This window comes from Lichenostomus cassidix, chromosome 5 (assembly GCF_008360975.1).
Source record: "Lichenostomus cassidix isolate B80296 chromosome 5, HeHo_3.0, whole genome shotgun sequence".
Lineage (NCBI taxonomy): Eukaryota > Metazoa > Chordata > Aves > Passeriformes > Meliphagidae > Lichenostomus > Lichenostomus cassidix.
The window spans coordinates 54,895,844-54,920,889 of record NC_139486.1 but is presented as its reverse complement, the minus strand read 5'-3'; the positions used below and the strand labels follow the sequence as shown (position 1 = coordinate 54,920,889).

Genomic DNA, 25,046 nt, shown 5'->3' with positions numbered 1-25,046 from the left:
TTAAATGCAAGATGAGAATGAACTGAAGGAAAGTACTTGGCATTAGCTCTAGATGAGAGGGTGATGGAAGTTGGGGGGTAGCCATGTGACAATGTCGTAGGATGGTGCAAATTCAATTTACAACTTCATCCTTGCCCCTCTGTAACTCCAGATACATCTTTGACAATGTCTTGGGCAATGACAGAGGGGAGGGCAGCAGGTGAAACCACCAAGACAGTTAAATGTCCAGGCAAGACAGCTCCTCACACATTAAGGCTGGCAGGTCTCTTCCTTCAGGTGCCCTAGGACATTTGGGCTAGAAAACATTTGCTAAGAAAATGTTTTGTTGCCTCTGCACCTTCCATTTTTTGCTACCCTTAAGGGCATCTTTTACTCATTGCAGAGATTGGGCTAAAGTACCAATCTTTCTCCTGGAGAAATGTGAGGAATTAGGGAGTCATATATCTTCCATGAGCCTTTATATAATGGCACAAGGGGGGGTTGTTCTTATTTTAAGGTGAGTTAGCAAAGTGATAGATTATCAGAAGTGTTGTCAGTAAAAGAGATTTTCAGCTCTCTTTGTTGAGAAGTTGTATTCCCATCTTTGTTTTCTATATTATTTTGCTGCATGTAATCTGTAATTTACAGGCCTTGCTGAGGATTGCATGTGTTAATCTCCTGCCTGGAGGAACTTTCAGCATGTATGTCACTGAAATGAAGAATGGAAAGAGTCTAACCCTTAGTTTGCTTTCAGTCCAATATGCTCAGCGGCTGCTGCTGGAATTTTGAAGGGCTTCTTAATGGAAGTTGCCACTTCCAACTGGATGTGTTCAGAATAACCTAAGGATTCTGGTATTTCCAGCATCTTTAGTACCTCAAGACAGAATGCTCAGTAGGCATGTCAGTGATGTGGGCCTTCTCTAAGAACCTCACAGATTTTAAATGACTTAAATTATGATGGCTTGCAACTTCATTTTAGTGTAAAATTATTCAATTTTTTTTCCCCCACGTTTGCTTTGGTTTTGTTTGTTTTGCATAGCTCCTCCTCCAGAGAATAGCACTGCAAGGGCAGACAAACACATCTGGGGGCTGTCCTGCATCACACTTTGACTGTCTTGTGTGTTTATGCTGCAAACACTTATTATGCTTATTGCATAAGCAAAGAGAGACAAAAAGGTGAATTGACTTGTTCAAAATCACATAATCAGGTCCTGGACTCATTCAGCTGAAATTCAATCTCATGTGCTCCTGCAATTAAATTGCAGTTTGCTGCCTCTTTTGATGCTTTGCTTTGATGCCTGGAGTTCTCTTATTCTTCAGGGATTACAGGTGTTCATAACACCACCTTTGTTCATGAATATTTTCTTTTAAATAAAGGGGAGATAGATTGCTTCAGAGATGCAGCTGATCACAAGATATGAAATGTAACTCGAGCATCTTTGGAAAGAAATGTGTGATGCTGAAAACCTGGCATTTTCCAAGATAAATATATTGAATCAATTCTGCTCTTGAGATTGCAATTGAGACATAGGCACATTTCCCCTGTACCTGCTTAGAATTCACTTCATGTCACTGGGGAATGAAAATAAGTTATATTCAGTGACTCAAACCATTGATTGGTAGGTGTTAAAAGAGCCCAGACTTTCAATTTTAAGTTTGGTCAAAATGTGCCTGTGCCATGTAAGAAGGCAGGAGTACTCACACTACTCAATATTTTTTACAGCTATTATTCTGCAGGAGTAAAGTACACTGATCTCAGGGTAGGGGAAATGTGCACAGAGGCAACCTCTTTTTTACTGTCACCCTAAAATCTCACTGGTGGACAGTGGAGTTTTGTTAAGCATGATGCCAGTATGAAAACCTAAAACTTTTCCAGTGGTTTTCTTATTTAGTTAAGCCAAAGCTTTAATTTAAAGGAAATTATATTTGCTGATTCTTCCAAATATTTGAACTAATGAACAATTTTCTCTAAACATCCAGAGTTAGATTTAATTGCACATAATTAAAAATTGTATAAGGGAAAGGTGGCACTTCCTGATATTAGGTGAGCATGGTATAATACATCCAAGGCAGGTTAGTATAATTGTGCTTTCCTCCTCGCAGAACCCCTACCTTAATCATGTTAGGCTGACCACAGGATAAACTTGCATAAATAATTCCACCAGTTCCAATGGACTTCTAGAAATGTCTATTTTTTGCCAATTATTTCCTTAGAAAACATAATTTTCCTCTGAGCCACAGGCTGCCCTACAATATCTTATTTCAATGTAATAATACATTTAGGTCAGCTGAAATGCCTGCACACAACATGAGTAGCAAAGGGAAAGCCAGGAACTCTTCAACTGGTTTTTGACAGCTGGGGCAAACAGCAGGAAAACACATGGCACTCTGAGAGGCTGGGTGCTTCCAGCAAAAGTTAGCACCAAAATATATTTTTCTACAAACTGGTTTGTTTTTAGAAGACAATCTGAAGTCAAATCTGCTGTTCAGAAAAATGTGCAGTATGTTTCCTTTCAAGTGTTGCTCATTTACTGTATGACTGGCATGTGCTGTGCAACAAAATTCATTGCCATGAAGCAGTAAGAAGTTGGGAAATAAGAAAAAAAAGTATCAATACCCACCAGCTGCTTCTGTGTACTTCAGGTGCCGCATCCCTTTGCAGATTTAATCTGTGACAGATTTCTACTTGACTGACTTACTCTAAGATCCTATTACAGTATGTGGTATATTTGGAGACTTTTCAGTGTTGTAGGGTTGCTGTGGGCTTTTTCCCCCAGCCCCTGTTGATATATGGATGCTTTGTGTGTAGTTTCTGACGGTATTTAGTCCATTAACTCCAATTCTGTCTTTTAGACCTGAATCTCCTGTTCTCTCTGTTTATTTTTATGCAATTTCCCCCTCTGTCTTGTTCTCCCATTTTCCACAGCAATTTGCCTATTACACCTTCATGAACTTTCTCAATGTTTTCTGGATTGGCTGTGTTTTCTCTGTTTCTCCTTTATTTAACTTCCTCCACTGAGTTGTTTTTGCTTTGACAGTTCTGTATACAGGAAGGGTCTTGTTAAAATGGGTCTGGTAGAAAGTTAAATTGGACAACAAGCCAAGAGGCACAGAAGGGAATTTCTCTAGGTCTGTGTGTCTCAACACATCTCTCTCATACTACAGTACAATACAGCACTGGTGGCAAACAGGCTGTTACATTGCCACCTTCCTAACGTAAAGGAAGGCAGTGTGGACAAAGATCAATAAATAGAAATGTCTGAATGAGGAAACTGCTCAGCATTTCCTGAGGAAGAGGCAGCACTTTGGGCACAGTGGGTTCTCAAGGACATTGTTAGTTTGGACTCCGTCAGAGGGAGCAGAATCACACAGCAGGGATAGCAGGGAAAAAAAAAATTTAAAAAAAAAATGTATTTAAATCAGGTATAGCTTGTGCCATCCACTATGTACAACTGCTTCATTATGGCTGCTAGAGGTACAACATGTACATACATTATATGTATATAGAACACAGCTAAATATACTACTATTTTCTGGGAAAGGGGCCATCAGTGTTTTTTGAACAGACTCTTAGTAAACACAGAAAATCTGGTGGCTTTTATAATGTCTTCTTCCCCCCCAGCTCTTTCCTATTCCTTCTTGCTCATCTTCCCATCAGTGTGCTGACCTTCAGAGGTTAACTGTGCTGCCCAGGGGCAGGGGGGACAGTACTGCAGAGACAGAGAAACCCCTTCCTGAAGATCTGAACCTCCATCTTTCCTGAAGAATCTTAATAGATTCTTTAAAGTCAAGAAAATGAGACGGAGCTGTGAAAGGAAGAAATGTAAACTGAGGCACTCCAACATTGTTCATGCAGGAATGGGAATGATGGGTGGCACCAGCAGGAAGGCAGTCACACATTCTGACAACCAGAGTTGTCTCATGCCCTTTACCTTTTTACTCTCCCCAGCCCTCTCACTAAATCCAGCCTTGTGACTAAGCTTACATAATGGTTTTTTTTTTTTTTAAGTGAATGCATCATATCTTTTACCAATTCAGATCATCTCCCTGGTTTCTTATTCTTCATAGCATGTTCTGTATCTGCTGTGTTCTGTATCCTACATTCACTGCAGGAGAGTTGCACTGTTCTCACAGTCTCCTTTTTGATTTAGTCATAAATAATACATTTTGTGTGAAGCTGGAGTCATCCCTGCTTTCAGGCAGGGATAATTTGTAACTTGCTGCACCTGAAGGGGGGATGAAGGGCATGGCTGCAATCATGGTACTGATAATATGACCCAGACTGGAATAACAGTGCTTGGCACATGAATGAAACAGGCACATGAACACAGCTGGAAGGAAAGAAGGGAAAGTGCAGTATCCATGCAAGGAAAGTGTAACAGGATTTGGCTTGGAAGAAGAACATAGAGTTGTCATTGATAGGGAGGTGTGAAGAAATCCCAATGAGTCAAAGTAACAATTCCTGAGTTGGATATTAAATAGAATATCCATAAATATCTACCTGCAGTAATTTCAGAGAAAGTGGATGTTGTCTGAAAAGGGTCTGGGAGGCCAAAAAGGAAGATTGGTTTTGCAAAGCAAAATGAAGAAAAAGATTTCACACAGTCGTCTCCTTGTATAATAATCTGCAGAGGCTCAAATAATTTTGTATCCATGTAATTTTTATACAATGTTTACTACAGAGATATAAACTATTTGACTGATCTTTCTTTCTAATTCTTATCCCAAAATTACATAAGAAATGTTGCTTTACTTTATCTTTTGCCATGGAGGAGATGTCTCTTTGAAGAACTTAATTTTTTAAAGTGGAAGTCTTATTTTAATTCATCACCAGCCAAAAAAATCCTGCCCTGGCATTCCCCAGTGAAAGCTGGGAGCTGCCCAGCAAAGAACTGGTAAACTTTGACAGCCACATCACCTGGTAAATAGTGAATTAAAGCATTTTATAAGAACATGCTCAAACATAGGGGGGAAAAAAGGACTCTTTAGGCTGGACCACTTTATTGAACACAGTGTCTCACATTTAGCTTATGTTGAGCTATCTGGCCACGGCTTCAGTCATCTATCGAGGTGAAGTGAAAAACTGTGTGCTGAAATCAATAACATTAATAGCGTTTGCAAACAGAAATTCTCAGCCAGCAGTTTAAGTTAATTTAGTGTATCTGTGTACTTGAAATTATTACCAGTTGCAATAGATTGTAATTTAGGGAAACACTGAGTAAGCACTGCGCTCTCAGCTTGTCCTTGTGCTGGCAAACATGGAGGACTCGGGAAGCGCTTGGCACTCACTACCCAAAATCTAATTTGTATGCTCTGGGAATGGGTGTTTCGGGGAAGATCAAGTCATCATTTCCTAGCTCATCCAGAGGCTTTCTGTACAGCTGCAGCCAAACCAGATAATCTAGCTCCTGCCTCAGTTTATCACCGCTAACGTGAATGTGACATTTTATGGCATTACAAAGATGATGTAAAGCAGTCATATTACGAATAGTGTCATAGATTGGCCAGAAGTGCAGATGATTGCAGTAAGCCAACTTAATAAGTTGCATAAATTCTGAAGGAAAATCAGGTGTTTGCATTGCAAGATCAAATATATTTAGCCCATTCTACTGGAAATAGTGCAGAAGAACAATCACTGAAATGTTCCTGCTCCTTTTGTAAAGTTTTACTGGCTAGATCATTTTAAAGAAAGCAAATGAAAATAATAACTTGCTACTATTTAATCTTAAATATAATCTGAAGACTTTGAAGACTGTAAAATGTTTTCTGGCTCTAAAAACACTCAGCTATTCTAAAGCTAGTTTCCAATTTTCCAGCTGCTTTGATTCCAAACAAAACCATAAAAACCTTTTTTCTTTGTACAGTGAACTCTACCTCATTTTAATTTGATTGCAGCTCTGTGCTAAAGTGTAATGGAACGTTAATTCTCTCAAAATCTGTGGGTCTATTTTTTTTTAACTTCTTTGAGTAATCATGTTTGATGGAAGAAATCTAGAGGGTATAAAATGAGAAGGTCATTATCAGGATGTTCCAAACGAACACCTATGGCAAAGCACTTCTGGTTCTACTTACAAGTTTGGCTGGGAGCATTTCAATTTTCTGGCTCATTGTCAGGTGGAGTTAACAGCTTTTAAGGGCAGATAAGTCACATCTGCGTTTGAACTATCTGTGAAATGGAAATCCCCGAGATTAGGCAGGATTTTGTTTGGCTTTTTGTTTTGCTCCCCCACAGCTGAGAATGAACATTTAAAAACTGTATCCTTAGCTAGGGTATACAGTTTTAGATGTATAATTTCAATGTTTGTTTTTTTGGTTTTGTTTTTGGTTTTTTTTTTTTTCAGAACAACAGGAAGTAATTCCTATGCATACTTTTACAGAACAGTTATGAAGGATGTGCTTAGCTTTAGATTAATCCTGGCGTTTTGCAGTACTAAGTACAGTTGCTTCCTCACCATGCTGCAAAGGAAATACTATTTAATATGAAGATACAGTTTGAGATTTATCCTTGCAGCACGATAAGACACATTACCATTTGCTAACAGCTTGCAAGAATTTCAGCATGGCTCTCCCAGTCTGAGTTTTTGTCCCAGAAGGACACCTCAGGCTTTTCTACACTTGCCATGAGGACAGAGGGAGATGAGATGCAATATGTTCCCCTCTTCTGGCTGAGTGCAAAATGATGCATCTTAGCTCAGAGAAACAAAATGAGAGGCAGAAAAATACAGGAAATTCCGTTTAAACAGAGGGCAACACCTTCTGACTGCAAGACTGGTCAAATAGCAGGACAGGCTGCCCAGAGAAGTCACAGTCTGCATTCTTGGAGACTATCCAGATTTCTGTACACAGCTCTAGGAAACCTGTAGTAGTTGGTGAGGATCTAGGCACAGGGCTTGGACAAAATTATCTCCAGGAATGAGATTCTTCCATTGCCCTCTATCCTGTGATTCCATCAAAACAAAACACAAAAGTGGCCAGAACTGAAAATGATCCTTGATTCTTAGAAGGGAAAAACAAACCAAAACTCACTTACAATTTTCATGGGTTGTAAACCTACATTTGCTTTCCTATGAATTTAGACCTGTCTTATAGGCAAGAGATGTGTACTTTTGGCAGGGGTATTTTTGACAGTATGTCCTTTTTATTTGGTATTATAACTACCTTGATAGATAAGTAAATAATGTAAATGGTTCAGAAAAGTTCAGAGAGTCTAAGTGCAAGAGATGAGAACAAGATTACAGTGCAAAATTTGGTATAATAATAAATTCCAAAGGGAAAAGAAACCTTTTAAAGCAAAACTCATGTGAAATAGCATGCTGAAATGGCATAGCATTATCCAATTTTGTATTTAAGCACTGCCATAGGAAAATTCATCCTTCAGGAACAATCCCTTTAGATATCATGATGCAGGAATCATGTAAGAGGGCAGTCAAACAGGGAGTCTGAAGGGAATATGGAACAGAATCTGCTTCTAGTGGCCCCACTGGATTTAGATGATTGTTCAATGGGACAACAATTCCAAGGATGACAGGAGCTCTAATTATGATGATACTAGATTCTCACTCAAGTTTCAGTGACTCTATGTACAGCAGTCACATAGTTTCTTTTCACCTCAGTAACAGGTTTTACGACTTACACTGGGAAATAAGAACACTGGATGTACCCAGTGCAAGATTTTGAGAGAAGTGCTGAGTGTGTTGCAGGATGTGCTATCAGACTGAATTAAAACTTCTTTAGAAGGTGTTGAAAACAGGCCACCATTGTTGAAAGCAGGCCACCCACACAAGGACACTGACATATGAGGTTTGATTTCTAGTGCTGGCAAAGTGAGCTTAACAGCTTTCACTCCTCAAAAGTTAGCATTTTCTCATACTTTCCCATTCTATAGGAATGTGTAGATGTAGGTGTCAGCTTGATAATAACTATTAAAGAAACTGGTATTAGACAGGATCTCCTGGAGCTAGGCAAGTTCAAACTGAAGTGACTGAAGTGAAAAATTACTCTAGGTGGCAAGGGAACTCTATTCTGTTATTGCAGAATAGATTTTATTTCAGGGTGTTACTGATAAGTATTTATACTTCACAGTCTCACAATAAAGAAGCAGCAATGTACTTACTGGAATGAGAATAGATGAAATGCAATAAGGAAAGGTGAGTTTTTATGGAGAGATGGAGATCGACCACGTAAAGGCTACAATTAGTCTTTCATGTACCAATCTGTTTCCTCCCCAGAGTTTCATCTCCAGATTGTTCACCTTTACCATAATTTTTTCTTGTTGTATTTGAAATTGGGATATCAAAAATATGCTTTTTTTTTTTTTCTTACTAGGGAAACATGATCTAACCTGGGCTTCTTTCTGTTTAAGGCACAATGACAGACAACTTGGCATAAGGCTCATCCAAAGACCACAACAATGAGCAGAATTACCTCTGTCATGTCTTTGGTATTACTCAAGTGTTTAAGGCCAAAATTACCATTCAAGGCTATGATTTTTTTCACTTTTTGAGAGCATTTTCTTATTATTGATTTGTGAAAGCTTTAATGTCCTTACTATCATCCCTGGATTTATTCTGAATTTGATTCAATGCAGAATCAAAATCAGAACTCACTGCTCAGGAAGAAATCCACTCACCCTGACGAGTATCAGCCCATTACACAAAACCTTCAGCTTTTGCATCTGGTCCTGGTTAGTTCCACAGTTTGGTTTTCAAACAGGCAAACAAAATATTCTAGATATGCACACAACTGATCTCAGCTTTATATAGAAAAATCCATGAACATCTTTAGGAACTCCAGGTTTGTAAGGAGTACAGATAAATTTTATTTGGTGTGGCTTTCCTTCAAATATGATCACTTGATTCTAGATACATTGGAACGGAAAAATATAAACACAACCACTTCTGTAGCCATGCCAGCACAAACACATCCTTCATTATTTCTTGTCAGTTGGAGCTTAAAATTAGAAAAGCTCGAGCCAATAAATGAAAGCTCAGAATCTTTATACATTTATGCCAAATCTGTTTTGTCTGTGCTACTATAAGATGTAACAGTGGGCCTAGAAAAAGATACAAAGGAATATAGATAGATAAAAACCACTCTATAATAAAGACACTATGCATTTTTTCAAGTCAGTATATACATACATGGCTTTTTTTTTAATGGGTTAAATAATAAAAAAATTAATTTCCCCATCATGTGCAAATTAGGCTTAAAAGTAATGAATCTGTACATTTAGGAAAGAGCTTACATCAGTTTCTTATTTTACTGCTTTCTTAGGTTCTCCAGACTCCCTTTCAACAGTGCTTCTGCTTTGATGTCTTGCTCTCTACCCAGATTGCCAGAAGGCTTTCAGTTGCAAATGCAGGTGTTTTCAGCTGTTAGATACAGTTGTGTTGTATTATTCATCACCTCAATAAAGAAATGTATTAGTGGGACACTTATTTTACACAGAGGACAAAACTGGGATAATTGGAAAGATGGCAGACTGTATACAGACGAAGATGTTGCTCAGTGAGACATGTTTGGCAGTGGAGGAGACAGGTTTGCATCTGCTGCTGTTTCATGTATCAGTGCTTGAACCTTTAAAGCACTGTTTTTCTAACAGTCTGTCTTGCCCATCAGGCTGATATTTGAGACTAATTAAACATGACTTTTGAGAAGTACAGCTCTATTCACAGAGAGCACCTAGAAAACATCCTTGTATGTCAGGGTTATTTGTTACATGCTGGTGCTTTTCACAGGGTTTTGTTGTTTTAGTGCTTGGGGAAACCTGTGTGTGCGAAGCCAGGTCTTCTCTGAGCTGCTGAGAATCACTAGAGGTGCCAGTGAATGGATCTGCACCTCAAGGGCAATCTTGAGGCTTGTTACACAGTAAAATGAACACCTCAGCCTTCCTCCTGACAAGGATTTCTCTGTAACACTTGCCCTGTCATTCAGAGATAGCTCTGTGTGCATCACAGACAAAGCAGAGGGACATCCACAGAAGGGTGGTGAGCTGTGACCCTGCTCAGAGCTAGAGATGTGCAGTAACCCTGCTCTTAATGCTGACAGCTGCAGAGGACTGGTAATTCACCTTCCCACTCCACTCATCTGCTTCAGAAATTGAGGCAGAGCATTGCTGGTGAGAAAGAGCCAAAGCTAGCCAGTGAAACTGTATAAAACATATTTACCAAAGATGGCAAAAGGGATCAAGGAGAATCAGGGTGGGGGAGGATGAGGAAAAGGGTTGGGGACATAAGAAAACCCTTTGAAAGCAGATAAAATGCCAGAGAATTGTTTTCTCCTTCTTCCCATACAATATTCCTTCTTCTCCTCTGTCAGCTTTCCCTAGATGGACATTATGCTCTGTGCATGCCCATCTTTCAGGGCAACCTGGAAGTCTCCCATTTCGAACACCTGGCAATCCTGTATGCTTTGTACTTGTGAATACAAACATGGGCTGTTAAATGGCAGTAAAGAACTCCCATATTTTGCATCCCTCCAAAGTTCAGAGGCATCTTTTTGATGTGCGTGCATTTGCTCATCTACCAAACTTTACACTTATGGCTTTTTGAAAATAGATATCCTAACCATCAGTCCTGAGAACTTTTGTCTCTGAAGCTCTTCTTTCGTCTTTCATCTTTTCCACAGAAGCCTCGGTGCTTAAAAAGCATGCAGCTTAGTACCACGAGATGGGAATCTCTCCTGCAGCCGCCTCCTCATGCTAATGACACTGCCAGGTGCTGGTGAAGCCCGTTGTTTTACAGATCCAGGTTGTGCCTGTCTGGAATTGAGGGAGGTCTGTTAAATCCAGTCTGTGCCTGACACTGGTCAAGAAAGCAGCAAATCATTTTATTCGTATGCATATGAGGGAATTAAAAGCAGATCTCATTTGGACTTCTGGAAAAGGTTAAAATCCTGGTTTATGGATTTAAAACAAAATAGTCTCTGAACAGTTCATGACAGTGAGGAACACAGTAAGATCTCTGTTGCCTGCTAAGCATGGCATCTTCTGTTGACTCTGCTGGCCTCCTGGCCCCAGCCATCTTCTTTGGTAGTGAACCTGACTATAGTTACATCATGTGAGAAAGCATCTCCTCCAGTCTGTTTCTAATTTGCTAAGTTGTAATGGTCTCCTTGTTTTTTATGCTATAAACCCAAAGGAAGGTTTTCTACTGTCCTACTGCTAAGCACCTATTTCTAGGTGCTTAACTGTAAACTCCCCATCTCTCTTTTCTTAGGCAAGAGGTTTTCTTTTTCTTTTTTTTTTCATACTCTGCTTAGATGTGCATCTTTCCAGAGCCTGAATAATTCATCTTTCCTTCTAATTCTGCAGTCCTTGTGATGGTATAACCTGTACCATACCCTTCTTCCCTTCCTGGCTCACACACCAGGCGGAAGACTAGGGTTGCAATTTTGGAATGTCTTAGCAGGTCAGAGCATCACATCTTTGTCACTAAGGTGTCCCTCACTATCCTAGTCTTCCCAAGGTACAGTGATTGCCACATTTAACTCTTTGGTTGTTTATTTCCCAATGCCTGTTTTGAGAGGAAAGGTGACTTCATTTAACTAATAAGTTTTCTTCACCTATCTCCTCCATGTATATCCAAATGTTACTTGCAACAAAACTTGTGAGATACTAGGGGCCAGACTGGCATTATTCAAAGCACATAGAGATTGTGTTTTTCATTAATCTTTCACAGATTTTTTTCCCTCAGGTCATGTTTTTTCCATGAAGTCCAGAACTGTTTCTATAAGCTTATAATCTGACATGGGATTTACATGGTTTAAAAGGGCTTTACTTCTGCTATGGCTCTAGAGCTGGAGCAGAGCAGGTCTTGCTGGGCTGAGAGGATGGTGGCTTGTAAGACACTCGTGTAGCAAAAGGTGGGCTCCTCAGGGCGCTGTGACTGCTCTGCTCCCGGCCAGCCTCAGCGTTCCACTATGGTCTTCCCAGGAGAGCTGGTGGCACTTGCAGCCGTGCCAGAGCCACCAGAGGCAGCTGCGGCCACCAGATCCCAAAAGCTCTCATCGCCGCAAGGCATCAGCTCGCTGTTGCCAAAACGAAACCATGGATTTTCCCTTAAGGGCCGCATTAAGCTCTCACTAACAGCCCCCAGGCCGTGGTTCCTCGACCATTTTGGGCTGAGTTGCCGCAATTCATTCATTTCGGCGGTAGGATGGGCTGGGCTGAGAGGAGCCTGCGTGCAGGCTGCGCTCTCCTCGCACCTCTCCCCTCCGCGGTCAGGCGAGGGCTGCCCGGCCAGCGCCCTGCTCAGGGCTCGGTCGCTGCCGCTGCCAGGACGGGCTGTGCCGTGCCGAGCCGAGCGCAACCCGTGCCCGTTCCCCCCGGCCGCGCCGCCCGCATATGCCCAGCGGCGGCGCGGCTGACGGGGCAGGGGCGGGCCCGGCGCGGGGCTCGGCTCGGCTCGGCTCGGCTCAGCTCAGCTCGGGGCGGCGGGACCCGCCTCGCCCGGGCGATGCCTGAGCGCGGCGGCGGCGGCAGCGGGGGGGCGGGCAGATAGCGGCAGCGGGGACGCGGCGCTGCTGCCCTGCCTTTCCCTGCCCGACGCTGGCCCTTCCCCCGCCCCTCCCCGCTCCGGTACGCGACTCCGCCGCCGCTCCGGGCAGGGAGGAAGGGCTGGGAGCCGCCTCCCGCTGCCCCCGGCCGCCCCCTCCCCATGCAGCCCGGCCCGCCGCTGGGAGCCCTCCCCGGGGGGATGTTTCTGCGGCCGCTGCCGGGATAACCGGCGCGCCGCCCGCCCCCGCCCCGGACGGAGGATGCTGTCCGCGCCGTGGCGGGTTCCGACTCGGGCAGCAGCGGCCGCGTCCGCCTCCTCGGCTCCGGGCAGCGTCGCCGGGGAGAGATGAGTTCGCGGCACCAGGCGGACTGGATCCCTTACAGGTAGGCGAGACCCCGCGGGAGGCGGCGGGTGGGGCGGAGGTACCGGGGGTGCCCTGGGCAGGAGCCGCCGCCCCTCGGGGGGTCCCCGCCGGAGCCCGTGCCTCGGTGGCGGGGCAGGGGCGGCCGGACCCTCAGCGGGGCGCGGCGGGGCGGCGGTGGGTCCCGCGGCGGGGAGCGGATAGCGGGGCGGTCCGTGCGGGCGCTCCCGGGGAGGGGACCCTGTCCCGCCTCCCAACTTCGGGCGGGTGCCGCTGCGCGAAGTTCGGGGGCTGCTCTCGGGGCGAGCTGTCAGCGCCGCGGGCACAGCGCGGGCACAGCGCGGAGCTGTCCTGCCCTGCGGCCCCGGCGGGCGGAGCGCCGCGCCGTCGGCAGCAGCTGCCGCGCCTCGGGCTCGGGCTCCGGGCCCGCGCTGCCCCCGCCGCCGGCGCTCGGGGAGCGGGGCTGCGGGCGGGCGATGCGCGGGGCGGCCGCGGCCGGCGGTGCCGCCATGGCGGGGAGCGGGATCGCCATGGCAGCGCCCGGCCCGCGGCTGCCATTGGCTCCGCCGTTGCCATAAGCTACGGGAGCCGCGGCGCGGCGGCGGCCCGGGAGCCCCGTGCGTCAGCGGAGCCTTCCCCGGCCCCGGGTGTGCGGAGCCCCGCGTCTGCGGAGCCCCCTGCCCTCCCCAGCCTCGCAGCCCTGCCCTGCCCCGAGCGCCGGACTTCGGAGCGGGAGCGTTTGCGGCTGGAACGAGGGAATAGTTGGTGTCAGAGTCGCCGGTCCGAGGGGAAGCCGAGCCAAAGATTTCTCTCCGGGCGGGATGGGCTCTTCTAGTGATAAACCGCTTCCCGAATCTGCTAGTCGGAGCATGTTAACATTATGGGTTGTTTCTATTTAGTTTTCATTAAAGTATCTTTTTCAAACCAGATATTTATTGAAGGAAATCACAAGGGGTTTAACAAGGTGCTCTGGATACAAAGCATGTTTGTTTCATTCGTTTGGCTGTAAATGAAACAAGGTAGATACAGAAACATAGGACAAGAGGACACAGTCTTATGCTGCGCTAGGGGCGGTTTAGGTTGGGCATTAGGAAGAATTGCTTCATAGAAAGGGTGGTTGGGCGTTGGGATGGGCTGCCCAGGGAGTGTTGGAGTCACCGTCCCTGGAGGTGTTTAAGGAAGGACAGGATGTGGCACTCAGTGCTGTGATCTAATTGACACCGCGGTGTTCAGCTGTAGGTTGGACTCGATGATTTCAGAAGTCTCTTCCTACCTAGTTGATTCTATGATTCCTTGATAAACCTTTTATTTTTCTTGTTGGTAGGAGAACCATGGAATTAAAAATATGTACAGAGTGCATTTTAAAACTAGGACAGCTTTTTAAGCAGGTCAGTTGTAGTTTGCCCCATTCTCAATGACAGTGTTTGTTGCAGATGTATGCCACAATGAATACAACATAAACACAAATAAATCACTCATTAATACAGAGAAAAAAAATCCATGATAGCTGCATAGGTGGAAATCTGCTATTTTGACACGTGCACATCATAGTTCAAATCAATAGAATAATTAGAAAAAAAGAAACATGATTACAATCAATCTGAGAATATTTCCACTCTCTCTGCAATAGCACTTGCAGCCCATGCATTTTGAAAAGATGTTGGCAATAAGGCTTCAAAAATGACTAGTGGATGCATTCTGATGCAATTTGAAGCCTTGTAATGAGGACAGAAATACCAGAGGAACAGCTGTTCATGGCTCTTCCTAGCAGCAGTGGAACAGTTTCTCCGTTCTCTCACTGTGCACAAGGCTCTGCAGAGGCCAATGCCAAAACTTTGCTGAGGGCAGTGGCCTTGAAGAAGGAAATAAAACATCTCTACTTCTGCTCTGTGCAGCTCAGAGAAGCAGAGGGAGGCAAAGCAGCAAATCTTCAGAGAAACACAGATTTGATGATACTCCTATCTTTTCTAATTTAATGTTATTCTTGAATGTTAATGATGTGTTTATGGTCAGAAACTGCTGAGAACTTCTCGGAACCAAAAGGCAAGAATCATGCTTCTGCTCTGAAGTGTCTTTATTTAGGTTTCTAACAGAGTTCTCTCAAGGAGCTGACTTATTTTTAAGTCTTCAGAGGTAATTCTTGAGTTAGAGGTATGTCATTGCAAATCTTACTGGGCTTGTGTGTTTAAAGCATCTTCCAGGACTCTGTAAACATACTTACCCAGGAAGCAATGGTTTGGGCATGCATGTGTGACTGAGTTCACTCATGGAAACACTGTATTAGTAAATTAGGTCAAAGTACCATTTTGTGAGAGTGAAATACACAAGGAGGAGGAGAGACCTGATGTGCACCCCTTGGAACAGTTTGTCTTCTCTCTGAGGGCAAAATGCCCCACGCCTGTCTGCCCTGTTGCTTCAGATTCTTGTTTACTGTGGTGAGTTCAGTGGTTGCTGACTCTCAGAGCCCGGAGGAAGGTTCACCACCTTCTTTATGGCCAGGGTGGCATGTGACAGCTAAGAGTGTCACTGCTGCTGGTGTGGGGGACAGAGCACAGGCTGTTGGGCATGCTGAGGTCTGGAAAGATGTATCTTTCTAGCAATTGAACGAAAGTGCAGCTATATACCTGAATTAACTCAGGTGGAGAAGTATTGTGTTTCCGTTAGTAAAATGCCATATTTTTCCTTTCAGGTGAAATGAGCCAGAGGGAGTCAGTTCCATATGTGTCCAGTGCAATTCATTAAGTGATCCACCTGTGTGTCCACAACTCACAAACTTATACTTTCCCTTTTTTGCTGTGAATGTTTCGAGTGGGTTGACAAAAAATAGTAAGCAATTTCTACAGCGCCAGTGCTAGTTTGTGCTGAGGTCAATAAAAGATTAATATTATTTGTGAGTTTGTGATTTTAGCACTCTTATATCTTTTTTTCTTCTCTTACGTATTCTGCTTTTGAAACAGTAATAGTCAGAGAATGAGATTTGAGTTTGCTGTTATGAAAAATAATTGAGCAATTTTTTTTTAAAAGTAAATGTATCATGAAACATTTCATAGGTAGAAATTCAAGCATATGATTAAGCACTTACATGAATCTGCACACCAGGTACAATGAGATAGGAATTCTTTAAATTGAACTCATTTTTAGCAATGTCTCTGCTCTTTATTATAAAGATTCAAAATAGTTTGGACTCAATTAAAAAAAAAATCAGTTGCAGTCCATGTAGCTGCTCCCAGCCCCAAAGGTGGTTTGTAATGCTAGTTAAGAGTAAGACGTAGCTTCCTGAAGACTTAGGTTCTCAAGCATAGTAGTGTTTTCCTTTGGTATCCTTTAGCAGTTTCCAGTAGAAAATACATTACAGAAGTGTCTGGAAATCATTACAGACTCACAGGAGTTCAGGTTTTTTGTTCAAAAATATGTTTGGGTTTCATGTCTTTTTCTTGAACTCATTTTTAATTTATAGCATTTCTTAAATTAACATACTCATTTTTATTTTATGCCGGTGCATCTTGAATAAGTGAAGACATTCCTCATACTATAAAACTACAGTCAAATAAAACTGCTGCTAGGTGAGATGAAAGTATCAGTAAACTCAGTTACAGTAAGGTCCCAGTCTCTATTATTATTATTTGTTCTTATATTTTCAGCTGCTTCTTTAGTAATAAATCTTGATCCTGTGACTTTAAAAGCAGCATTTACACAAGCAGCTAACCTGTTCCATGAGAAATAGCTAAATACCACCAGCTGAAAAGCCCAATGCACACAGGAATCAATTTAATACAAATCCCCCTGATTCTCTGTAAATTGTCTGTGTGAAGCTGCCGAGCCTTGGTTTGTGTGGATAAACCTGCCATGGCCAGAGGGGACCCCATGAGCTGTGCCTTGCAGGGCTGGCACTTGGCACTGAGGACACTGAAGAGAGCAGATCACGCAGCCTGCTTTTGCACTGGCATAATATGTCTTGATATGTACATGATGGTGGTAATAATACACATTATTTTTGTTTGTGACAGGTTTTATTATGCTCAATTTTTGCAGCTTCCATGAATTTGCTGTGAAGTCTTAAGGCTGTGCTTAGATATTGCAGCTATAAACAGTCACAAGTTATTTACTTGCAAAAGGAAGGATTACAGTTGGAAGAAAATTGTGGAGCACAGCTGGGTTGTAAATTCATGAATCATCGCAATTAGGGCAGATAAGAAGATTTCTGAAAGTGTGATGTGTAAACAAGTCCTGGAACAAGAACGGCCTTAAAGACCGAGGGTGTCCCACACTTGTTTTTTCTGTGCATGTTGTTGTGGTATTGGGATATTGGCATTCTGAAGGCAGCAGTGCAGGTGGAGTGCTCACCTTGCTGCAAGGTGCAGTTTGTGACCCAGAGCATCGCAGTGCAGGCAGGCTGGCTCCCAGCCTCCCACCACGGGGAGTAGCATGGATAATTTACAAGAGCTGCTTTTTCTGAGCAAAAGGGTTCAAAGTCTGTGTCTGTTCTCTTCTCTGAAACAGGCTGTCTTGTCTCGGGTTATTCAGTGTATAAAATTAGCCTGGTCGTGTGCTTTTAAATCATTTAAGTTAGAGCTCTCCCTTAATGGAGCTCTGTGCTCTTGCATGGAGTGTTCCTGCTGCGGTGCAGAGAGACTCCAGCAGAGATCAAAGGTGGTTTGCCCAGCATCAGTGTGAGGGACATGTCAGAGGCAATTGCTACCCCGAAGCTGGTAGCCTAAATCAACCAGGCAGCAAAGAGAGGTGAGGAAAATAAGTATCCCGACCTGTGGAAGTTGCAGGGTGTTGGCTTAAATGGAAATGGGACAAGGCTCAGGGGAGATGAGCTGCAGAGCCAGGAGTGAAACCTCGTTGTCCTGTGCTTTGCAGTGTGCCAGAGGTGGATTTAATGGGCTGAAGGGGCTTTGCCACCTCTTGCATGAGTCTTGTGACAATTGGACTGCACCAATTGTCCCAGAGCACGGCCACCCCCCACCACCTTTGCGGTATCAGCAGCCAGATTGAGACTAAAACTGATTTTTCCACGGGCCAATGGGTTTCTGGTAGCAACAATCATTTGCAGGTTCCTGGCAGTGACAATCATTTACAAGCCATCTGTGCCAGATTTGGATCACAGCCGGAAAGTGGATATGAAATGTAATGTCTCTCCGCTTTCACTTCCCTGACTTGGACAGTCTTGATTCTTATGCCTGAGGGTTTTTGGACATTCCCTGGAGTGGCATCCATTTAGACGTGCAAGTAGCAGCTTTTCTGGAAGGTGGTACTTTTTATTAGCAACTAAAAATTGCAGTTCTAGAGAGCTGGATTCTTTTCACACTTCCTCCTCGTTTTTCTTCCTCTTATACTAATGACTTATTTTCTAATTCATGCTTTTCTGTTCTTTCAACCGATGAACAGATTTGTTTTTGCCATTTTTCCCTACATCTTGCATTTCTTGCCTCTTTTTCTGTTTTCTTCTCTTTCCTGCTTCAAGATTATTCACAAAAATAGAATTCTGTCTTGCCAGCTGTATGGTGCCTGCAGAAGATACCCTTCTCTGTAAACGTTTGCTGTTTAATTTGTATTTTATTGTTTGTAGCTTTCAAAGAAATCCATCCCAACTTCTCATTGTGCTAAGTAATAAGTATATTTGCAATTTTTAAAAGCTGAAGTTATTTATTTTGCAGATTACTGAGAATTAATTTCAGTATTTGCAGCAGTGTGTTCAAAGATGCTTTAAGCGTGGATTTTAAAATTGGTGTTTATTTTATATCTCACTTACTGCTGAACATTTGGTTTCTCTGGTATGTGAAGGCTGGTACTGGGACTAGGAGATGCCCTTCTTGGTGACAGGCCTGTGTCATGCACATGGGGGTGGCAGGGACAGAAGAACTGTTTTCCCACAGTTTTGCAATCTCTTTTATCTTGATGTAATGGCAGGGTGATGATGATACCAGAAAGTTCTGAGGACTCAGCTGAGAATGTAACACCTCTCTGGGCCCTGCTCTCATTTACGTAATGCTAATAATATGCAGGTATACAGCAAGGCAGTCTTCAGGCTGGAAAATTTTCAGTTTAGAAGGCAGGTACAAAAGAGGGCACAAAATGCAAGCGTGAAGCTCAGGGTGATTGTTGGCATGCTTTATTTTGCTTTCATCTTTGTTACAGGCTTATATGATCATTAGCTTCTTTTGACTATCTGTTCTTAAGAAAATAGGAAAAAAAAGTCAGGGATAGTGACTTAGATAAGGAAATGTGCTCTCAGAGAAGGGTATTTGAGCATATAAAGGTAACAGTGGGAGAAGGTGGAAAGGGTAGAGTAATTATTTTGGATGAGTACATGTGTTAAAAGATGGAACTTTTTTTCTGGCATAGTTGTTTTACACCAGGTTGTTTCATCTAATACTTGATGGCAATGTAGCTTATGTAGTTTATGTCTATGTTGTGTAGCTTTGTGGCATTTTAAAAGCTCAGTTTGCTCCATAATTAAATTACTTTTTAGATGGTTTGCTATTTTATTCTACTATGTTAATAAGAAACTAAAAGATAACTTTACTTTCCATTTCAGTGATTACAGCAGAAGTAGGTTTCACGCTTTTGTATTGCTAACAAGTTGAGGGATTACATATTTATCTATTTTTTATCCTTAAAGAGAAATGGTGACCCAGTTGAGAACACTTCCTTCAGGGAAATACAGTAGGCTCTGTACAGCAGAGCACAGTAACTGCTTCTGCCAGGAAAGGGACTTTGCATGTTTGGATGCTGATTTTGTGCATTCAGACCAGCATCCTTTCCCCTAAAAGCAGGATGCTGCAGAGGCTAAGGCTGCCCTCTGCCATCCATGCAGTTGTGTGGTTGCTTGTCACAAAGAGGTGCCACCAGAGCCTTTCTACTGACTTAAAAGGGGATTGGATTGGTGCCATCACCTTCTCTGAGCTCATGCTTTAGCTGAGCAAATAACTGCAAGTGGTCTATAATGCATGAATATGCGAATGTGTTTGTGAGTGACACACTGATCTTGCTCTCTGACAACACAAGTGCCCGAGTCATTCTTTCATGAAGTTGAGTTCTAGCTTGGATTCTCAGATGTTTATGAAAATTAAGTCTTGAATTGCAAATTTCGGTGGAAACCTCATGATTCCTGTTGAGATGCATGTTAACACAAGCCTGTGAATATAGAAATTCATGATTAATTTAACTCATTTGACACAGGTAATGAAACCACAGCATGAAGTTTTTAATGATAATTTTAATTCTAATCACAGTTCTAACTACCTGCAGATGAGACATTACAAGATGAAGAAATTCCTTGATTAGCTTCAAATGATGACTAAGTTAGAAATTGTATTTGCAAGTGAAATACAGGTACATTGGTATTTGATCCACAGTTAGGGAAGGGATCAGAACAGTTCTGTCTTTCAGATTTGGTATCAGTTTGAAAGCAAAATGAATAAAGTTCAAGGCTAGGTATTTCCATTAGTTGTTCCTGTGCCACAGCAAGAAACATAAGGAAAATAGGTCTGTTTTTTTCAGAGCAGGTGGTTGCTAGCTCACATTACTACAGCAGCATTTTCACTTGGCTGCAGTAACAGCAACAAAAACAAATTACATTGCATCATGTAGTAATTTTCACTTCTGAAAATTTGAGGAAATTATTGAATGTACTGTGGAAATCAAAGAGTAGATAACTTGTCCAGACAATGACTTTAGACTAACTGCTGAGATCAGGTTGAGTGGAAACTGAAAGACCAAGACACACACTGTACCCTGGAATTCATCCCACTATTTTTGGCAGATATAAATCCCAATACTCAAGCCAGGAGTGTGAATTTCCATTAAACAGTGTTTTGCAAACCTAGGGATTGCTGGAAGTCTTCTGTGCTGAAACTTTAGCTCAGTTGTACAGGTGAATAATGCTTCCATTGGGACACTGCATCTGTAGAGCAATGTTAAATAACTTTAAAGTTAGTGTCTCTACACACCATTGAGTCAGACGTTGATAATTGATCTTTCCAGGTTACTGAATCTTAAATCACTCCACTGGTTGTTGCTGCAGATTTAAAAAGTGAAGAATAAGGTTTTGGAGAAACTTTGTGTGCTTGCCCTAGAATAACATTAGCACTGTTTTATTGCCTGTCCTTGGGCAGAGCTCATGTGCCTCTTCATATGGCATATTGTTAAATCTGAGCAATCATAGAATCATTTTGGTCAGAAAAGATCTCCAAGATCATCAAGTCCAACCATTTACCCCACATTGTCAAGTCCACCACTAACCCATGTCCCTAAGGGCCACATCTACACAGCTTTTAAATGCCTCCAGGGATGGTGACACCACCACTTCCCTGGGCAGCCTGTTCCAACTCTTGACAACTGTTTTGGTGAAGAAAAGTTTCCTGATAGCCCCTCTAAACCTCCTTGGCACAACTTGAGGCTGTTTTCTGTAATCCTCTTGCCAATTACTTGGGAGAAGGTGCTGACCCCACCTGGCTACAGCCTCCTTGCAGGTAGTTGTGGAGAGTGTTAAGGACCCCCTGAGCCTCCTTTGCTCCAGGCTAAACACCCCCAGCTCCCTCAGCTGCTCATCAGATTTGTGCTGCAGACCCTTCTCCAGCTCTGTTGTCCTTCTCTGGCCTCACTCCAGCCCCTCAATGTCTTTCTTGTAGTGAGAGGCTCAGAACCGGACACAGCACTCAAGGTGTGGCCTCACCAGTGCTCAGTACAGGGGGACAGTCCCTGCCCTGGTCCTGCCAGACAGGCTATTCCTGATACAGGCCAGGATGCCATTAGCCACCTTGGCCACCTGGGCACACTCTTGTCTAGTGTTCATGTGCTGTCAAACAGCATCCCCAGGTCCTTTTCCATTGGGCTCTTTTCAGCCACTCTGCCCCAGCCTGTGGTGCTGCCTGGGCTTGTGTGACCCAAGGGCAGGATTTGGCACTTGGCCTCACTGAACCTGCTGCAGTTGTGTCCTCAGCCCATGGAGCCAGCCTGTCCTGATCCCTCTGCAGTTGTGTCCTCAGCCCATGGATCCAGCCTGTCCTGATCCCTCTGCAGTTGTGTCCTCAGCCCATGGATCCAGTATGTCCTGATCCCTCTGCAGTTGTGTCCTCAGCCCATGGATCCAGCCTGTCCTGATCCCTCTGCAGTTGTGTCCTCAGCCCATGGATCCAGCCTGTCCTGATCCCTCTGCAGTTGTGTCCTCAGCCCATGGATCCAGCCTGTCCTGATCCCTCTGCAGAGCCTTCTTGTCCATCAGCAGATCAACTCCTGCCTGATCTGCAGTCTGACTGACGCTGCCCTCGATCCTCTTGTCCAGATCATTGATTTAAGATACTGGACAGGGCTGGCCCCAGTGCCAAGCCACTGGCCCCAGCTGTATTTAGTTCCATCCACCACCACTCCCTGGGCCCAGCCTTCTAGCCAGTTCTTCACCCAGTGAGCTTTGCACCTATCCAGGCCATGAGCAGCCAATTTCTCTAGGAGAATGTGTGGGAGATATATCAGAGGTGTTACTGCAGTCCAGCTAGACACATCCACAGCCTTTCCCTCATCCACCAAGCTGGTCACTTTGTCACAGAAGATCACTCAGCTCTGTCACTAAGTGACAGAAGAGTTCCCCTACCTGTATGTGAGCTACAGACACTGAGAACTGTACAGCCACATCAGACATGCACAAGTGATTTACTCCCTTGAGAGGCAGTGCAGTTCAGTCTGGGAGGAGCTAGGAAGTGCAGTGTTTAAATTGTTTCCAGTTTGTGTGTTAGATTGTTTACAACTACCTGGGAATCTGCCATAACACAGTTCACAATGGGGATAGAACTTTTAATTTAGGATTCATTATCTGGTCTGAAATAATACTAATTTTTGGCTAATTAAAGAGCACTAGCCACCTGTGTGTGGCCTAATCTTGGTTCTGGCTTTTCAGGATACTTGGATTTGCCAGATATATTAATTAAGAAATACTATATTAATACCCAGAGAAATTAGGCCATCATATCAGAAGAAAAAGATCATGAGATTGCTAGAAGTTTGAGGCATCCTGGAAGATGCCTTTGAAATACTGGATATCTCATATAATGATACAATGTAGTATTCTGGCGGTATTGATGCAGCTTGAAAAACTCTTAATTACCTCCTTGGGGCTTCAGTATCATTCTCAGATTTTGAAGATCAGGAAAAACTACGACAGGAGAAATTTAAATGAAATGAAAAGTCCTTCCTGCCTTCCTTCCTTCCTACCCCCTGTGCCTCCCTACTTCCCTTTTTCTTTCTTGTTATGGTTCTTGGGCACCTTCTGTTATTTATTAATTTAATGCCATATGCTTTAGGCTTAGGAAGATAGGGGCTGTTCTGAGTAAGAAACAAAAAAAAAAGAAGAAACTTCTCCAATCTTGTGCACCCTGTGTAGAATGATTTCCAGATTATTCTGTTGGAAAAAATGTAAAAATATCTTTGCATAAGCTGGAAAGTGGGATAAGAAAGTTCAGGTGTTCAGATCTCTGCCCTGTGTGTTTCATTCTTTAAAAAGGTGTTTCTAATACCTCAGATGAGTGCTTGGAGTTTCAGGTTATTTGTTGGAGTGGCCTGGGCCTGTCCCCCCACATAACCAACATTTTCTTCTGAAACTGTGGAGGTCATGGAGTTTACAGACTTTGAATTTGCTAAATTGGTCTTTTACAAAGATGTCTGGTAAAAGAATCCAGTGAACTCTAGACTTGGAAGAAAAGATTTTAGAGCTTAGAAAATTAATTTTACTTGCAATAAATTGTGGTTTATATTATTTGATACCATATAATTTCATTGATATGGTATCAAATAATATAAACGATAACCAAGATTGAAGGAGATAGTAGGACAACTGGGAGCTCACCAGTTTACTGCTTATTCTGTTCTGTTAAAATACAAAGGTTTTGAAACAGAAAATTTAAAAACATGCAGAATAGCTGTATTTTATCTTTAAGCTGGTACAGGCCTTTCAAAGGATGGAATGCAGTACTATACAGGGAACCTGTCTATGGCTGGATTTTCAGGAGTGCTCAGATTCTGAAAATACTTACTGTGGTGGAATGAGAAGGGATGAGTAGGACTATTGTGCTGCCTAGTCAAAATGACAAAGAGTGAATAACACATTGCAGTTTTTCTGTGTTCTTTGGCAAGAACAACTCGTTTTCATCTGAAAAAGCTCATTCTGAAGAAAAATGTAAGATACATTAGCAGCACAGACATTTTCACTGCCTTGCATGATGAACTGTAAATACCCCTGGTTGACATTGTGAAGCATCCTCCAAGTAGGTCTCTTTTTGTTGGGGTGAAAATTCAGCCCAAAGGGTTTTACTTTACAGCCTGCTCTACAATATTGCATTTGATGTGGTCTTGGATTGACAATGCCAAACATGAGTGTATATTGCAATAAATAGTGAACAGAAAGATGCTGTTCTGTATGGTTTTGCTCTTCACTTTGCACTTGATGACATCTATCTTGTTGCTAATTTTTCATGACCTGGCTATGATATTGTCTCTGTATTTTTTGGTTTTGTGCCATTAGAATAGGTCTATGACTAGCAACAATTGAGTCATTATTAATAATTCCTTGAGTTATTTACTTTGGGAAGTGGAAGGCATTTGTTTTCTTTTTACATCATTAAATGCCTGCTTCTGTATCCTAATGATACAGAAGCTTATTTGCCTTGTTTCTGTGCTTTCTTTTTTTGTGTGTGTCCTCTGCATCTGGCTGGTGTTGGTTTTGGGAGAACAGGGGATATGCTGCTGGGAGAATGCCTGGACATAGTGTGGCTTGTGCTAAATTTGTCAGTCAGTGGCAGTATTTCCTTATAATCTTTCAGCTCTTCCTAAATTAAATCTTTTAATAATTGTAAAACAGATAAATATTTGAGCAGGATTCTAGGTCTTTGCTGCCATCCAAGAGGTGTCAGCAGCAGTCTTTCTAAAGTAGATTCCAGACTCAGGCAGAGGTCCTTCTGTCAGCAGGTGGGAGCAGAAGGGAGCAGATGCATTCCCTGGAGAGCAGCCTGGTTTGCCAGCATTCAGAGATTCAGTGGGGTGGCTGAGCAGTCTCTGGTCACTGCTGGGGTCATTGCTGTGGGCTGGCAGACCAGACAGACACTCTGTGTGCTTCCCAGTTGGACACACAAAAGAGCCTGTGCACTGGTAATGTGCACCACCACACCACAATGATAAACACTTTTGGGGGGTCACATACAGGAAGCTGTTGC

The 25,046-nt window shown here is 43.1% G+C and overlaps 1 protein-coding gene across 4 annotated transcripts in view; it reads left to right on the top strand.

Moving 5' to 3' along the window:
- The window catches only part of TUB (TUB bipartite transcription factor), a 137,751-nt gene that overhangs the window by 55,402 nt on the left and 57,303 nt on the right, over nucleotides 1-25,046 (top strand). For 2 of the 4 annotated variants that reach the window (XM_085063194.1, XM_085063192.1), the window contains exon 1: nucleotides 17,418-17,577. The exons of 1 other annotated variant lie outside the window; for it this stretch is intronic. In XM_085063194.1, coding sequence (XP_084919320.1) covers nucleotides 17,420-17,577 — 158 coding nt within the window. In that variant the 5' untranslated portion in view covers nucleotides 17,418-17,419. Of the gene's footprint in view, nucleotides 1-12,415; nucleotides 12,860-17,417; nucleotides 17,578-25,046 lie in introns of those variants that run through there. One more of the 4 variants, XM_085063191.1, reaches the window with a different exon arrangement.